The following is a 17,797-nucleotide window of genomic DNA, read 5'->3' as shown; positions in this document are numbered from 1 at the left end:
GCTGCGTGGCGGTGACTCTCGACCCGCGCCTGGCTGAAGCCAGCGGTTTCAGTGGGCGATTGCTCGGAGCGGCTCTGGGCTGGCGGCAAACGGGAATGCTCAGCGGGAGAGGAAGGGGGGACAGGATGCGGGTTTCTCTCCTTCTTAAATACTTCCCTCTAAGTCTTTTTGATCGGCTGTGGATTTAGACTTCCCAGCAGAAAAGTTTCAGTCCTCCGTTTATTTATTTCTTTCATTTGCTTCTGCGAAGTTTCTTTAACATTCCCCCCAAAAAAAGTTCTCTTTTGCTAGAGTTTGCTTGCTGGGAAGATAAATCAAACGTTCTCCGGGACGCTTTCCCCCACAAAGCTAGAAGGGAGCGCGCTATTTGTTGCTCATCGAGCAGACCCTCCAAGTTGGAAGTGTCTCTGCTTAAGGAAAAAGGCTTTGAGATTTGCCCAGGTTCTGTTGGCCTCTTTGAAGCTGTAAGAAATTGGAGCTTGCCTTGAAATACCATCAGGCAGAACCCCCTACCTTGAAAACAAAGAGGTGGAAGAAGCTTCAGATTATTTAAAATTAGACAGTGTTTTTTTTAATGTACATGTACATACATTTAAATAGGGAAGTATAAAATATTCCAGGTCTTGCTCCTTGTACTAATCAAGGCTGCTGGAGGCTCCCCGAGCCATCATCTTTTATAATTATAATTACACGCGTCAATCAAGACCTTCAGGCAAAGTCAGAACAAGGCAGGCAAACTCAGGAGAGAAATCACATTAAAAAAAAGTTTGGAGAACTTAGTAAGGAATGGAGAGGAGATTAGAAGAAAGGGTAATTAAGGTTGCTCAAGGCAATCGTGAGAGCTAGAACTCCATGTTAAATTAAACGTAGTCACAAGGGACCAGGTATCATTTATAATATGTACTGCCCTAAACTGATACTTCGGAGAAACGTGGATGTGTAATAACCACTCCAAAGCATTGTCATCCATAGCGATAGCTCGCGGAGCGGCTTTGCGATGTACAGCTGGAACTCTCTCCAAACCCTTCCCCGGCGGAATGACATTAAACCCACGCGTGGGAGCGAAGCGCCCGGGACTGGTGCTAGGGCCGTGCCCGAGGGGGAGTGTTGCCCGGGGAGAGCCGGCCCGGCCCGGGCCAGCCGCCGGCGGGGACAGGCGGCCGTCCCGGCCGGGCTGCCCGGGGGGGGCCGCAGCCCTCCTGGCCCCGGCCGCGCTCGGGCTGGTTTCGCCTGCCCTGTCCGGACGCGGGGTTTTCTTCCCCCGCTTTCGCCTAAAAGGCGGGTGCCTTTCCCGCAGCAGCAGCGAGGAGAGCGGCGGCGCGGAGCGCCCCGGCCGGGCGTCGCCAAGCGGCGTGACCCACCCGGCGGCGAGCGGGAGGGAAGGGACCGGCTCTCGCCCCGACGGAGCCCAGCGGGCTGCAGGACGCGGGTCCGGCGGTGTCCTGCCGATCAGTGCTAACCTTCCCACGGTCTGCTGTAAATGCGGCCGGAGCGGTGCTCTGACAACGCTTCTCCTGCGGGGAAGGGCTGCGAGGAGGCGAGGCTGCGAGGAGGTCCTCCGGCCACCCGTCGGGCCGGCAGCGGGCTGAAGCGGCCCGGCTGCAGGCTCGCAAGGCCGGAGGGCCGCGGCCCCGCCGCGCCGAGGACACCCCCGGCCCGCAGCCCCGACCGCCTCCCGGCGGGCGCCCGGGGGAGCCGAGCCGAGCGGAGCGGAGCCGAGCGGAGCCGAGCGGAGCCGCCGCTGCGCTGCGGCCGCCGCCCGTGCTGAGCCGCCCGGGCTCAGCGCAGGGCGATGCTACACGGCGGCGCCCGCGAGAGGGGTTGTTTGCAATTAATGTGCCTGGGAACAACTTCCCAAGGGCCGAGACGGGGTCTCAGCCCGAGCTACTTCTGCCTAGAGACGAGGGCACTCCCTCGGGATGGCTTTCAGCCACCCCGCCTTAGCCATCGAGCTGGCCGCTCCCGCAGCTCGCCATGTTGCGGTGCTAAAACTTACTCGCAGGCGAAGTGCTAAACTGTGAAATTATAACTTGAGAAATAACGTGTTGCTATAGATCAAGAGTTCGCCTGCTCGCCCTCCCACCCGAAGGGGAATGGGGAAAAGGTGAGAATGGAAGGGGCCCGAAAGGTCCGAGCCCCTCTGGGCGTTGGGTCCATCCCCAAAGCACCAAGCCCTGCACAGAGAAGGAAAGAAAGAGACATTTTCTGCTCCAGTGGTGATGGTGCCGGGTTAGCTCGGGATCTGCGCTGAATTAAGCAAAGGTCTCTTCTTCCAGTTACTGGAAGCGAAAAGTTTAAACTGTCTAGGAACGAGCACAGCCGAGTCCGCTCTCCGCACGTGGAGGGCTTGCCCCACCGCTGGTCACCTTGCGATCATCACAAGTATTTAATAAGTTACAACAAGGGTCAGTTTTCACAAACTCTGTCCCAACCGATGGGAAATGCTATACCCTGCGCTGGAGACAGTTCCGCGCCTCACTTTCAATCGGAAGCAATTTTCGCCGCCAAATAGTTTCAGCTCTTAATATACACAACGGAGATTAAAGTGTCAGAGGAGTACGGGCAGCCGAGCGCTCGGGCGGGGGGCTCGGATGCTTTCGAAGGTGCACGTACCGCTCCATCCCACATGGCCAGACCTACGCGCCGCAGTGGGAGCGGCGCGGAGCCCCCCGGACGCTCCCGGCGTGGAAGGGGCGGGAAGGGCAGCGGGGGGCGGGCAGACCCCCGGCCCCGGCCCCGGCCCCGGCCCCGGCCCGGCTCGCCGGGCGGCTCGGCACCCCGCCGCCCCCGGGCCCCCCGCCACGCCGCGCCGCGGGGCCGCCCGGCTCTCGCCGCCGAGGCACCCGCTTGCGAGAAACGAGTTCTTTGGGACAACTTGGAAACGAGTGCCGCTTGCCGCACCGTGAGCCGGGGAAGGGAGGCTCTTGCTCAAGCGATGGCTCTGCCAGGGCATTGGCTTTTGTGCAAACGATGCAACTGGCACCGACAGATTTCGCAAGAAGTTTAGGGGAGGGAGACCCAAAAAGCCAACATAGGTACAGCGAGCTCAAGCGCGGCTCCCGCCCGCTCTTCTCAGGCTCCAGGGCTGCGCGGCGGCAACGTGGCCGCAAGGGCTGGGGTTCTCCAAGCGCGGGGGTTACCGCCGCCTACCCCCGCCCGCCCGGAGGGAAGGCGAGGGCCGGGGGTCCCGCAGCCGCAGCTGGCCGGGCGGGGGGATTGCCCCGCCGGCCCCGAGGGAGCCGGAGCGGGGCTGCCCGCCGGCAAGGAGGCACACCGCGGGAGGGAGGGCCGGCGCAGCCCGGCTCGGCGGGGCTGGTGGCCCGTCGGTCTCCGCTGGGGCGGGGAGGGGTGGCTGCAGCCCAGGCCCCCGCCCCGCAGCCCGGTTTGACAACCGGGCAAGGGGTGAGCGCGCTGGGCAAATGTGTGTGCTCCTGTGCGTGTGCGTGTGGTGCGTGTGTGTGCGCGGGGGGTGTTGCTCATCCCGCCTCTGCCTTATTGGCTGCAAGGGCGGTGTCGGGGCCCCCCTTCGCCGGAGCCCCCCGCACCCTGCACCCCCCGGGCTCCGGGAGCGCCTCCCCGCGGGCCCGGGGCTAGAGGTCCCGACTCGGCACCTCCGCACTTGTGGCGGGGGGAAGAGGGGGAGGAGGAGGAGGAGGAGGGAGGAAGGGAGGAGGGGGACGGGGGTGGGAACCCTGTCCAGCAGCACCAACGGCGGCAGAGCGCTCCTGTGCACTGTGGCGCTCCGCATGGATCGGGGCGCCGGGCTGCCGCCGCGCTGAGCCCCGGGCGGAGCTGTTGCGGGCTCCCGGGGTTCCTCCTTCCTCCCCGGCACCCCCGGTCTTCCTCCTCCTCCTCTCCTCTCCGCCCCCGCCGCCTGCAGCCCGACTACCGCTCCGCGGCTCCCCCGGCCGCGGGCACCCAGCGGCGCTTCCCGGCGGCCGGGGCCGCTCGGTGCTCCCGCTGCAGCAGGGCAAGGGCTGGCGTGGAGCAGAGGGAGGGAAGAGGAGGAGGAGGAGGAAGAGGCAGCGGCCGCCGAGCGCCCCTTGCTCCAGCTAAATCTGTGCTGCCGTGTCCAGGTGCCGGTGCCGCGGACGGACACGGAGACCCCAGCCCGGCCCGCAGCCGCCCTGTCATGCTGCCCAAAGTGGAGACGGAGGCCCTGGGACTCGCCCGGTCGAATGGGGAACAGGGGCAGATGCCGGAAAACATGCAAGGTAAGGGGGGAAAGGCACGGCGCTCCCCCTCCGCGCACGCTCGGGCCCCCATCGGCAAACCGCCCCCTCGTCCTGCCAAAAAAGTTTACGGCTGCTGCCTGCGAGCTCCCCAGCCGCGCCCACCCCGCGCCCCGCCGAGCCCCTGCTTCCAGCGTGGCTCGGGCGGGCACCAGCGCCGGGGCACCAGCGCCGAGGCACCAGCGCCGAGGCGACGGCAAGGCCCCGGCCGGGAGGTGCAACCGCCGCCGGAGAACCGTCAAGCATCTGGCCGGCGGGAGCCTTCCCCGGGGTGCAAGACGCGCGGCCGGTCACCGCCCGGGGACACCGGCCCCACTGCAGACCCGGGGGGGGGCTCGGTCTCGTCCCCGGTCCGCGCAAAACTGACTCGAAGTTTATGGCGGGGGGAGTTAGGCGGGCAAGTCCTGCCGAGCACCCCGTGTGCCACACACCGTCCCGAAACGGGGCCCCGAGGGCTCTGCCCCGCGGGTGCGGCGCCCGCGGGCACGGCGCAGGTGGGAGCGGCGGCGGTGCGAAACTTTGCAGCAGAGGGCCCCGACGCCGCGGCGGATCTGCGCCCCGGCGGGGTACCCGCGAAGGCAGCGGGATGCCCGAGCTGGGGTGGCGCTGGAAATGCCTCTGTGGGGCGGGACGGGGCCGTTCCCGGTGCCCTGCTCCGGGACGGAGCGCTGCGCGGAGGGAGGCGGTGGAGACCCCGTCCGAGGGCCGCCGCGGGGGGGGGGGGGGGGGGGGGGGTCGTCTCCCCGCCTCGGAGCCGGCAGCCCGGTACGCGGGCTCTGCGCGCCTCTCCCGGGGCAGAAACTGCCGTCCCGGCTGCTTTTTCGAAATTATCCCCTCTCCTCCCGGGAGCCTGCTGGGAAGCAGGGGCGGGGTGGGCCGGGGGCCTCGGAGGTGCCGGGGGCGGCCCGCCCGCCCCTTTCCTCGCCCGCGGAGGAGGCTCCGTGCCAGGGCACGGCGCTCGGAAAACCCCCGCTTTCCCACTTGGTTTTTCCTGCGAGGAAGGGGAACTTCGTCCCAGCGCCGGGCCCTGGAGCCGCGGCCGCGGGAGCAGAGGGGAGGGCCGGGCCCTCCTCCTCCTCCGCCTGCGGCCGCCCCCTGTCCGCCCCACGCCGCTGGCGGGCGGCGATCCCCGGCCGCGCCGAGGTCTCTCTGGAAACGTTTTCCCGGCTGTGTGCTGGCGGGTTAATGCCCCCGCGCTCCCCGGCAGCTCCCCCGAGCGCCGGGGCGCAGCCCCCTTGCCCTGGCGGAGGGGCGCGCGGCTCCCGCGCTCCCAGCCGGGCGCCCGGTCCCGGGGCTTCGGGCGGGCCCTGACCGCCCCGGTGCCCCCGAACTGCGGCAGCCGCGAGGTTACCGGCAAAGAGGCGACATCCTAAGGGGTGCCGCTGCGATGCCCGGCGCCTCTCACCTTGCTCGGGAGCCCTCCGCTGCCGCTGCGCTTGCCGAGCAGGTCGGAGGTTTAGCAGCAGGGAAGGGGAAGGAAACCGGCCCCGCGGTGAGCGGCGGGGTTTCTTTTCGGGAACAACCAGAGCGGCTGACTGGGCTCTTTGTGGGGGGAGCCCGGCTCGAGTGACCGCGCTCTGTGCCTTCATTCAGCTTGTTTCACCCCCCCTCGTCCCCTCCTGACGGCCGGCTCCTCCCCGCCTTTTCCCCGAGCGGCAGAAACTCCAGGCGGCCCCGGCGGGCAGTTTTCCCGCCAGCCCCCAGTACCGGGGGGCGCCGGCTGGGCAGACCCCGACCGCACCCCCCCGCGGACGGCGGCCCCGGCCCGCTATCCCTCCGGCGACCCGCGGAGAGCCGCGCCGACGGGGGCTGAAAGCGCCTCCCCCGCCGCCGCGGGACCGCTGGCCGCGAAAGCCGGGGGCTGGGGGCGTGCAGCGCTCACCCCTTCGGCTGGGGCAGGGTGGGAGAGCGAGCTGGCTCGGAGGGGTGGCGGCCACCCCGAGACAACGAGCCTGGGGGGCGCGGAGGACGTTGTTTTAAGCTGGTTTTGCAAGTAAGTAACTTGCATTTAACGCGGCGCAAAAGTGCTGGGTCTGTAAGATACAAGTTTAGGCTAAGTAAATATTTGCAGGCTGATGTTGAAGGAAAACTTTAAAGGAAACGAACTGAGTTACTTTGAATACACAAGTGACACTTAATCTGTTCGTTCTACCTTTTTAAAGCTTGCCCCTGACCATTTTCGGATTTAGATGAATTCATTTAGTTTGTGATTCCATAAACTAAGGACTAGGTTAAGGGCACTCTGTAAATACAAGTATTTACAACATAAAACTGAGGAGCCGATGGTGTTTGTTCCACTTGCTAAGTACCATGCAGATTTGCTGTTGATGAAAAGTTGCCTGTCTCAATGCAAGCTGTGTGTTTAAAAATAAGACTTCCCCCCCCCCAGTTTGCAGTGGCATGTGTGTTTCAGTGAGCTTTCTCTCTAGATGAGATCAGTTCCAGAAAATTGGAGTTACGAATGTAAATTCTAATTGAACGTGCTATTTCTCCTTTCCCCAGTGTCTCAGTTTAAAATGGTGAATTACTCTTACGATGAAGACCTTGAGGAACTGTGTCCAGTCTGTGGAGATAAAGTGTCCGGGTACCATTATGGACTTCTCACCTGCGAAAGCTGCAAGGTTCTGTACTAATTACTTCATACAAACATAAGTACAGCAAAAAGTTTCAAATATAAGCAGAAGAGATGATAATTAAACAGTCGTGTAATAATTTGGCTTATTTCTGATATGTTTCTTGTTACATTCACGTAAAAAATTAACCACCAAAAAGCTTTAGGATTTAGAAGTCTCTTGGAGAGATCTCATCTGCACAAATGGAAACAACTTGGACTGGTTTGCGTTGTAATTTTATCGTTGCTTTTAAGTATTTTGCTGTTGTGAAGTGATGTAGTTCTAGAGCAACTTTCATTCCTAACTGTCCTAAATATTGATTTTAGTTGATTTATATGCAGAGTATTTCTGTTCCGGGAGGATAAGGTAGGAAAAGTATCCTCAATACAGATGAGCTTTGCAAAATCTAATGCAGCTTTCTTAAGATTTTTTCATCCTTCAGTATTACGATGTAACTTTCTGTGACTATAATGACCATGCACTTTTTTCATACAAACTATAACTGTCAGAGCTCACTTGACACACAAAGTCAAGTAATGTATGATTTGGTTTAGATCATTCATTAATTTTGAGAATAAAATATTTGTAAATGCAGCTTATCATATTGGAAGATAAATGTATCTGCATGGTTCTATTATACTAAAGGGTTTAAATACTTACAAATTTATGACATGTCAAATTTGTCATGTAAAATTTTTTTAAAGTTCTTTACGGTTATTTAAGTAATGCACCGTAAAGGAAACTCCTTTGCCAGAACAATGCAATTTAAAATATTTAGTTGCATGGAAAAATTAACTTAGCACATTATATTTTCATTAAAAAATAATCAATGAGAAATGAACAGCAGGCACTTACTATGCCTCTAGCATGCACCACTGGGATGTACAGTAGCCAGAGGTACTCTGGCTATCTGTTATCTTTGCAACGGTGTCCCTACTTATTTCACGTAAAACTACTTTCAAAGGAAGACTTTAATAATTTTGCAATGATTAAAGAGTACAAAAGGAACTGGCCAGCCTCACTATTTCTGCTACCACTGCTAGGGGCACAGGAGACTACAGCCAGTCGTACCAAGCTTTGACATAAGTCTGTAAAACATAGCACCAACACAAGAAAACCTCCTCTGGAGTCTGGTGGTTTCCTCCTGGGTACATCTCACTGAAATTTAAAATAAACTATGTAACTTCATAAGTGCTTGAGTGGTGTCTGAAAAATATGTTACAATGATTTCCATAAAATAAAATGCTGAAACACGCTATTCAAGCAAAACAGGCTAACTTTTGTATCTATCATACAGGGATTCTTTAAGCGAACAGTCCAGAATAACAAAAGGTACACATGTATAGAAAATCAGAATTGCCAGATTGACAAAACACAGAGAAAACGATGCCCTTACTGTCGATTTCAAAAATGTCTAAGTGTTGGAATGAAATTGGAAGGTAAGAGCTATAGTCTTTGCTGATATTGTCAACTATACTATAGATTAATTTTGAAAATGGTAGGATTACGTATGTTATTACATGCTATTTTATAAAAAAATGCTACATATTTATCGTGTGTTTGAAATTATAGTAAAAGGTGACTTTGTATGCTCAATGACATTGTTGCTTTATAAAAAAAATTCTGATGAGTAAATGGTAAATCACTAACAGCTACTCAAAACCATAATCCATTTTTTCACGTATGTATATAATTTGATATTTCAGTATTTTAGAGTTTGTGAATGAATGGATCTAGATAGAATAGTTCTGCAGCTTTTTAAAAAGTCTTAATTTACGTTAAGCATAAAATATGTAAGAAGTGTCCCGATTAGAAAAAAAATTAGTCATTACTATGGAGAGTTATTGGATTTTATTTATATTTTATCTGGGGTTGGTTTTTTATATGTGTATTCTTCTGACAGTAAGGCAGAAAACAGAGAAACAGATAAAATAAGGGTTTTTCTCATACCAACTTACCTTTGAGATTAAGGAACCAAATAATCTCTAAAGTTGTGTCCTATATTTTTGTGAGGCTACACCTGAGCTGCTATTACAAATGAAAGAGAATAAGGCATTTTGAAGTATACTTTTTGACTTCATTTCACTTTCTCATGTACAGAGAACAGAGAAAAGTGTACAATACCCTTTGAGATAACCGAATGCAAAATTATCATCAACTGGAATTTGAGAATCATACACAGTTCATTCTAACTTTGATATATAAAATGTTAAAATTCAGATTTCACAGCAAATGACATTTCTGCTTGACCAAGGACAAGCTCCTAAATTCCTTGTTCTTACCATTGTACTGAAATGGCATTCACCCTAGATGCTTAACCAGGAAAAATCAGGCCAAGGAGGGAAACCATAAACCATTAAGGGAACCATAAAGGATAAGACCCAATTATCTCCGTGTGGCAAAGGAAAGCTGTTGATATAACTGAAGATAAACAGAAAAATCGGCCTCCTGCAGTTTGATGGATTCAGTACTATTCTATTTGCCCACAGGACTGAGCTAGCACTGACACATTGCACTAAACATCCTGAATCACCGCATGTTCTTCCAAATTCAAATAGCACAATGACAGGACATTTGGAATCCTTTTCTCATTGCTGACATTAAGAATAAGGATAAAATATATTTACCTACTCCTGCTTTTAACTCCTCTCAATTGCTGACAATGATACAGGACCAAATTTTGTCTTCTGTGCTTACATGCAGTTCACCTTAATTTCTGTAGGAGTTACACAAAAGCACTTGCTAATCCAATTTGGCTCACAGTTTTTAATTGTAGAATACCTGGGAGGATGCTATGTATACAGATTTAAAGTTAATTACATTTACCAGCATGGTGATTTAATTATTTTAGTTTCCTACATTTTGCTCAAAATCAACAGCAATATTAGCAGCAGCAATTTTACTACAAATTTAAGCAAAGCGCCAGTAGTTTTAAAGATACTCTAGAAAATGTACTTTAGCTTCCTTATCCACACATCCATACAACTTCTTTTCCTTTGTTTAGAAAATTGGAAGAACAGGTGCTTCCATAACTGTAAATACTTGCGACATTTATATGTGTATTTCCCTGATAGCGATATATATAGCCTTAAAGTCTAGTTCATAAATTACCATGGACCAAAAAAATCATTAAACGTTAAAGTCCTTATAATAATGTACAGTATTATGCATATCTAGCATTCATAATAAATTTTTAATGTTCTACTAATCCCTAAGATAAAAAGCTCGAGAACTTAACCTCCAGCAATCTCAGCAGTCTCAACATGTCACCAGGCTGTCAAAGGTTCCTCTTTCAATCTAATTGCCGTCGGGCAAGGTGGGCTTGGTGAGAGCTCCTTGCTAGTCCATTACATATATACCATGGTGACAGACACTGCTGTGACAGAGACCACCAGTATGACTCCCAAGGCAGCTGTTTAGGTGGATTTGTTTTAATTATTTCTAATTCCAGAGATATTACAAGCCAGAAGCATGTCAATAGTTTCTGTTTCACTTCCACCTTCTGGGTGGAAGGCAGCAAGCTGACAGCTTTGTCTCTGCACATTCCAACTGCAGCTAAACATTTCTGTAGAGCTGTTCAGCTGACTAGAAATCTCTTAAAGTTTTACACCAACCTGAACAGAATCATCAAAAGGAAATATTTCCTTTTTGCCAAGAAAAACGTATTCCCCTTCGTGACTACTGAACATTTCACAATTTACGTTTCAGATGTTTTGCTGCGGTGGAAGGCAGTAATGGAATGATTATAATGAGACAATGTGGTCCGCTGGATACGTCTCAGACAAGTTCTGGACATCAGCCCTTGTTTCTTAATGACATAGTAGCTTGACATAAAACCAAATATACATTGAGATCTCCACATGATCCCATAGCAGGTGTGAAATTCCTGTAGCCAACCATTGTGTTTGTCCCTGTGTCCTAATCAATGTAAAGAGAAGTCCTTCTATGTTAGTAATATATGCATGTGATATTTAAATTACCAGAAAAAAGTGACATTTGTTAAGTCAAAATAAATCTTTTTCTTTAGGAATAAAAGTGCTACTTTGAATTTGGGGAAAAAAAAAAAAGGAGTTACATTTTTACATTTCTGCTCTGTCCTAATGTATGTTTCGTTAAAGAATGCTGATTCCAAGTTTTAATTATGATTTACTTACTCCTCTCCCCTGACAGCTGTGCGAGCTGACCGAATGCGTGGCGGTCGAAACAAGTTTGGACCAATGTACAAGAGAGACAGGGCATTGAAGCAGCAGAAGAAAGCTCTTATCCGAGCAAATGGACTTAAACTGGAAGCCATGACTCAGGTGATCCAAGCAATGCCGACTGACCTGACAATATCCTCTGCAATCCAGAACATCCATTCTGCCTCCAAAGGCCTACCTCTGAACCATACTGCCTTGCCTCCTACAGACTATGACCGAAGTCCCTTTGTAACCTCTCCAATTAGTATGACAATGCCGCCCCATGGCAGCTTGCAAGGTTACCAAACCTATGGCCATTTTCCAAGCCGTGCTATCAAGTCCGAGTACCCTGACCCTTACACCAGTTCACCAGAGTCAATAATGGGCTACTCATACATGGATAGTTATCAAACAAGCTCACCAGCAAGTATTCCACATCTGATATTGGAACTCCTGAAATGTGAGCCGGATGAGCCGCAAGTCCAAGCTAAGATCATGGCATACCTGCAGCAAGAGCAAGCCAACAGAAGCAAACACGAGAAGCTCAACACGTTTGGGCTTATGTGTAAAATGGCTGACCAAACCCTCTTCTCCATTGTTGAGTGGGCTAGGAGTAGCATCTTTTTTAGAGAACTTAAGGTAGGTAACAATCTTACATTATATTATCATTCAGTCAAGGAAAAAATACCACTTGTTAGAATGTTGTACTTCAAGCAAGGAAGTATGGTTTATCTTTTTTTTTTCCCAAGCATCTCATTCTTAATTTATTTGGATTGAACTAAGCAGACTATTATGAGGAGAAACTTGTAGTTGTCTTCCACCTGAGCCTGTAATTAGCTGTAGCAAAGAGATTCAAGTTTCAGTTCAGCTCTCCTGTACTTTACTATTTATTACAACTGTTATTAACCTCCACAGGGCCTCACATAAATTCTGCTCCTTCCCCATCAGTATTGCTCGCTGTCTGGCTTGTATTCAGAGTTGGTGCCTGTTACACCATTCTACAGTCATTTATGCAATTATTTTATTACCTCATTTAACATACAGGGGAACGCCATTTCTGTCCATCTCTGTACACTCCTTATATAAGTCCATATTTGGAACATTCTCTTTCTCACTGGGATATTATTTTGTGCATTCTCGTGTGTGTAGTTAACTATGAAGGCTGAATCCTAAGCAGGGTATACACAGAACAGAAAGCAAGGAGGAAGAAGATACCTTAAGGACTCCTTTTGGTTCTCATCACCACTGATACATGGGGGATTCCTTTAGTCTAGGCTGGCTACAATGACCTTTAGGCTCTTAATTTTGTTGGAGCACCCAATAAATCCTCATGCACAGCTCTCTGGTGGCCAGAAGTTCCCCCACTGACATTTCTTGGACTTTTTGTTAAGGCAATTTTGTGGTCTGTTGTGGTCAGGTCTGAAATTTTAAGCCAGAAATTTGGGATCAGACAATAGAGATAAACTACAGTTTTTAACCACTCTCTTGATGGAAATTAGCTCTGGAATGAATAAAAGGTCTTCTGTCTCAGAAAAACGTCAAGATGATGAACTCAAATCACATCTGAATTTCCCTATTATATTGCTAGTTACTGAATCTGTCTGCTACACAGAGATGTTTTTGCCACAACTATTTGCTGCTGAAATCTGTAAAGTTTTGCGACCAGCCATAATTTCTTGCTGACTACTGTCAAGCTAAGGGAAAATAATACAATATCCAAACACAACAATTACTGTAGAAGTTCACTGAGAATTGAATCTACGTGAATCAAGAGCACAGAAGGGAGATCCCATTAAAAAGCTGCAGTCAGGATGCTTGCCACAACAGTATTTCTGTCATAACCAACGTGATGCAGACACATGAAATAAAGCCTGATTACAAGAAAAGAAAGCTGTATATGTTGCATACACAACTCCATCTTCTCTCCATTTTTTTCAAGAGAATGATTGTAGGAACCATTAAAAACCCAGTCTGTATAAAGAGAAAGAAGGGAGGAAGTTTACTCAGAGGGGAAAAAGAAAATGGATTAAAGAGAGGAAAAGACTGTCACATCTTCATTTGAGAAGTTGTTTACAATTTTATAGTAAGCTATAAGTCATGCTACCCATTTTAAATTATTTAAAAGTTAAAATTGCAAACATGTTACAATTCCAATAGACTATGTCCTAAATATCAGGGACTGGATCTTTCTACGCATACACTGGGGAGTACTTTAGTCTGGAGTAACCATGTTAAAAATCACTGAGACTTGCAGAACAAGCTACTCTTCAGTGTAAGAATTTTTAAGTTATGATCTGCCTTAAAATTCCAGTTATGACTGAAGTGAGAATATGAAAAGATATTAGCAACATTTACTTTTTATGGTTCCGTGGCTTAATCTATAGACAGATTTTATAAGCATTCAACATGCTATACTGGGAATAGTTTGAGAGATGGTCTTCACCTCCAGTCTCAGCCTGGATGATATTCTTCAGCCAACATATGTTTACTAGTATGGACATAAAAGATGCAGAATTTTGTTTCATGAAAATGCTGACCAACTTCTCCTGGCTCTGGACATATATATACACTACCATGTACATACAGACTTCTGGAAATACATATATTCTAGAAATTCACTACATATAGCCTTTGGCTAGGAAACTGACTTTCACACATTTTTAGAAGGCACTGGTTTCATCTTAGCATTTGTACCCTTTACATCTTAGAAACTTAGAGTTCAGACAGTTTCATACCTTACGGCATATCCAGATCTTTTTTTTTTTTTAATTGGACAAGATCAACTAAACTGCACAGCATTCCAGAACAATAGCACCACACTTGGAAATCCATCCACATCCAATATTTAGGGACCAGATTACACATAATGCTAAGAACTTTAAGCTTCTCAACTTTAAAAAAGTGAGGTGCTCAAAACATGTTTAGATCAGATTCTACTTTGTTAACAGCACCAGGCAACACCATCTCTCTCTGCAGCTGAGAGGGGAGGATCAGAATTAAACAAAGGGTTTCCAAACCTTTCCTGAACACAGCTCTATCTATCCATCCATGGTTTCAGCTCCTTCTGGTCAAGGTAGCAAAAGCAGCTATTTCAGATTGCTCCACAGAACACGAATACCTGTGGGGGAGGGAAAAAAAAACCAACACGTAAGGATATGACAGAGAGATTTTAAATGCAGAAGGAAGGGAAAAGGCAGTTGTAATAAAGATGCAAGTAGATTTTCAGAACAGCTAACTTTGCTCCCTACCTATGCACAGCTGAGAAGTATGTATTTGCTTGAGAAGATATTTTCCTATTATTCCTACTTGTCTAAACTTAGCAACTGAATCTTGAGATGTCTTTCAGATAAGACAGGTGCATTAGCTGATCTCTGGACTAAAATTTTAAATTACTCAAATAATTAAACAGTAAAAAAGTACAAATGTGGTTTGTATGAAATTCATCATGATTTTGTCATGATAAGTGATGCCTTGCACAACTGGCTGTGAGTTACTAAATGGCATGTTTGCAATTCTTTACCATATCCTTTCACTTCATTCTAAATTTAGTCTTACACATTTGTCTCTTCAATTCATATAAAAGGGCAAACATTTTCATTTCTGCTACACCTAGATATTTGTAGCTAGCAGAGTTCAGGAGGGACTGAAAAGGAGGAGGACATGATAAAAAAATGCTATCCCAGTCCATTGGTGGTTTAGGCCACATTTACCCTAGAGATAATAACAAAAAACCACCAGTGAACTACAGTTTTTAAGGTTCCTCTTTTTCTTTCCATTTGGCTGAAAATTTGACTTTTTTAAAGAGAACTCAAGTGATAACAAACACGTTTTAAAACTTTATTTCATGAAGCATTTATCAGCTTATGCTCATCCCAATCTTCTCACTTGTTGCTCTACAAATTGTCAACACCTCTTTTGGAATGTGTTATACATGTAAGCATGGAAAAGGCAAAAATATTGACTGGGCGGAACTACCTACAGCGTGCACTGCATTTTACAGAATTTGACCTCTGTATGAATTTAAGTATGTAATTTAAGGGTAATGCTCATACTTGCTAAGGAGCAGATCCTCCCATCTTCATGTTGGATACCAGAAATGAATGGAATTATTAATGAAGCAAACTAGGAGGATTAGTAATAATGGCAGAGTAAGATCCAAAGCAGCCAGTGGCAATCCAGTAACTTTGAATTTAACACCTGCTAGAATCTCAAACATACCTATCTGTCTTGTGAAGTCAGAATACTTTGTAATTAGTAATTACATCATAAAATCTGGGTTTTGACATCACATATTACTTGCTTATTCATAATGAGAAATGTTTCTGTATAGTTCTTTATACACAGATGAAATAAGAATAGGGAGATAACCTCCTAGTAGACTCCTGATGATAGTAATCGTAAAGAAGGCCTTTGTTTGCTATTCTGGAGTTGTTGAAAGCTCAGTAAATATAAAAGTAAGATATATCCATCTTATCCTCAGCTAAGAAAACTCAGGAATGCCCTGGGGATGCTAGATTTGTAGCCAGCTCTCTTAGTCAGGTGAAAGGTCTTTGTACAAAGCTAAAAAGAAAATATTGCAAGAGTTTCTAGAGTCCAAAGGTTACCTGGCCCCAAGAAAGGATGTCTTTCCTTGTTCCACTGGACTGGTCTTTCCTCATCAGGGAAAATTCAACAACTACTTCCAAAGCTAAGTACTCCTGAACCCATAAAAGCAAGCAGTCTCTGCTTGGGGCAGGAAGAAAACGGGACCTGCACTGTAGAACAGTCCTCAGGATACTTTCTCCTGCTGAGGATCAGAAAATTAACTAAATGTTGATAGTTACAAAAAAGGCACTAGAGGACTTGTGACTCACAAAAAGTATTACCTTGACTTATTTGGCTATTTTAGTGAGGATGTCATAGGTCAAAGTACTATCTGAGCACAAACCCATTTAGTGAATGATTGCAGGAAGAGCCGGTGTACTTCATGTTAAAGCAGCTCATCCTAGAACTATTCACTGAGTTTGCAAATTTGGGCCATTTATTGATGGCAGGCTGTATCAGTTCTGGGACAGATTTCTTGCTGTAAGTGTAAACTTGTCCATGCTTACATTAGCTGCAAATGTGGCCTTCAGAGAAACAATGGTTTAAGCACGTACCTCAAAAGGACCCTATCTATAGAACTTCTACTGTACATGGTAACACAGATGTTTTGGCAGCTAATAAGCGAACAGAGGCCTAGATTTGTATTACATATTCCCCATAAGCACAACTATATTAGCAGAGTTTCAAATTATTTCTTAAAGCAGTGCAAATACAGTGTGAATAGGATTAACAGAACTCCTGGAGCCTCTTAATTTTTTCTGTAAAATGTATTTAGGTAGATCTAGTAACATAATACTCAATACATCAGCTTTAATTTCAAGTCTCAGTCTCTATGTAATTAACTACCAAGAAATGCATAGAAAATAAGGAATTACAGTACAGAAATCCAATTATTAAACTGAATTAACACAGAATAGGAAAAAAAATAGAGTGGGTTTTTTTGGAGAAAAAATATCAGCAGTGGAATACCTTAAAAGTTCTTCCTCAGGGTGATGAAAGGTTGATATATTATTTAGATGTAAGTAATCAAAAGCAATTTGATAACTTGAAGTGCTTTTGGACTTTGTAGTATGCGTTTATCAGGACAGGAAATGTAACTAACATAGCTGATGAAATAAAACTTCTGCAGCGTTCTTTCAATCAGGGAGGCTGCCAGAAACTGAGGTCCAGGACCTCCCTTAATATCAGTGATCAGATTAGTTAATATGTTGTCATGTGTAGCTGTTGATTTTTAGTCTGGTTTAAGTGTATCTGGATCTGAAAAAAATATTTCTCAAACATTTAAAAAATGTTGAGGAAAGGGAAAAGTATTTCTCTCACACAGCCAAATAACTCTTTGCTTTAGAATCATTAATATAATTTCACAAATAGTAAAATAATTGCTATAGAAAGAAGCCTCAGCAGAGAAACCAGGGCTTAATGAAGCATGGGATTGTACCTGCCACCTGGCTGAACCTTGTAGGGGAACACTCTGTTAGAAGTTAACTTCATGATCTTCTGGCTCTCCTCTGAACAAACGATGTGACTGAACGCGGTATTTCAGCATGTGGGCATGTCATTTTGCAGCCTTTCTAAACAGTTTGTTCAGTGCTAAGCCTCGGGCACTTTTTCTCGGGGTAAGAAGAAAGATGACATTCTCCTGTGCCCATTCATGTCAGAGCTGGATACTTTAGTTTCACTCTGCTACATGATGTTATCACCTCTGATAGCAGGAGACTGAGTTCACTCGCTCTGGATATAGTCATTTTTCCATCTCATCCCCAGTGTTAAGCGTCATGCTGAGACTAAGAACCATGCTCCATGCAGGTGTTTTTTGAAAGACTGCCACTTCTACACTTGAGTGGATCTGCAGTCACCAGTTCACTGTAGCAAACTTACCCAGGTTCCCATGAGTAGCTATGATGCAACAACAGTGGTTTTTTACTTATTAGTAGAGAAAATTTGAGCAAGTAACAATTCCAAAAGCTGTCCAGCCCATCCTAATGCTAGTGGCAAGCAGAGATATCATAGGCGGTAGCATGGACATGGGGAGTTAGATAGCTACAGCCACTCCTGCCACATGGCCTGAAGCAGACACTGCAGCCTTGATGGAAGAGCCACACTTGCGTGTTCATCTGTGAGTTGGAGGCATGTTACACAAACCAGAAGTTTAAACGTTACGGTTTAATTTTTTCCTTCAAAGTGTAAGTTT

General features: G+C 47.7%; 1 protein-coding gene across 2 annotated transcripts in view; it reads left to right on the top strand.

Annotated features, from left to right (window-relative positions):
* The window catches only part of NR5A2 (nuclear receptor subfamily 5 group A member 2), a 99,599-nt gene that overhangs the window by 6,770 nt on the left and 75,032 nt on the right, over positions 1–17,797 (top strand). The window contains exons 2-5 of one of the 2 annotated variants that reach the window (XM_076337973.1): positions 4,077–4,214; positions 6,735–6,853; positions 8,142–8,283; positions 11,015–11,661. In XM_076337973.1, coding sequence (XP_076194088.1) covers positions 4,077–4,214; positions 6,735–6,853; positions 8,142–8,283; positions 11,015–11,661 — 1,046 coding nt within the window. The remainder of the gene's footprint in view (positions 1–4,076; positions 4,215–6,734; positions 6,854–8,141; positions 8,284–11,014; positions 11,662–17,797) is intronic. The other variant, XM_076337974.1, reaches the window with a different exon arrangement.

Source organism: Aptenodytes patagonicus, chromosome 5 (assembly GCF_965638725.1).
Source record: "Aptenodytes patagonicus chromosome 5, bAptPat1.pri.cur, whole genome shotgun sequence".
Lineage (NCBI taxonomy): Eukaryota > Metazoa > Chordata > Aves > Sphenisciformes > Spheniscidae > Aptenodytes > Aptenodytes patagonicus.
Note: the sequence above shows the minus strand (reverse complement) of the source record. Positions and strands in the feature narration are given on the sequence as shown.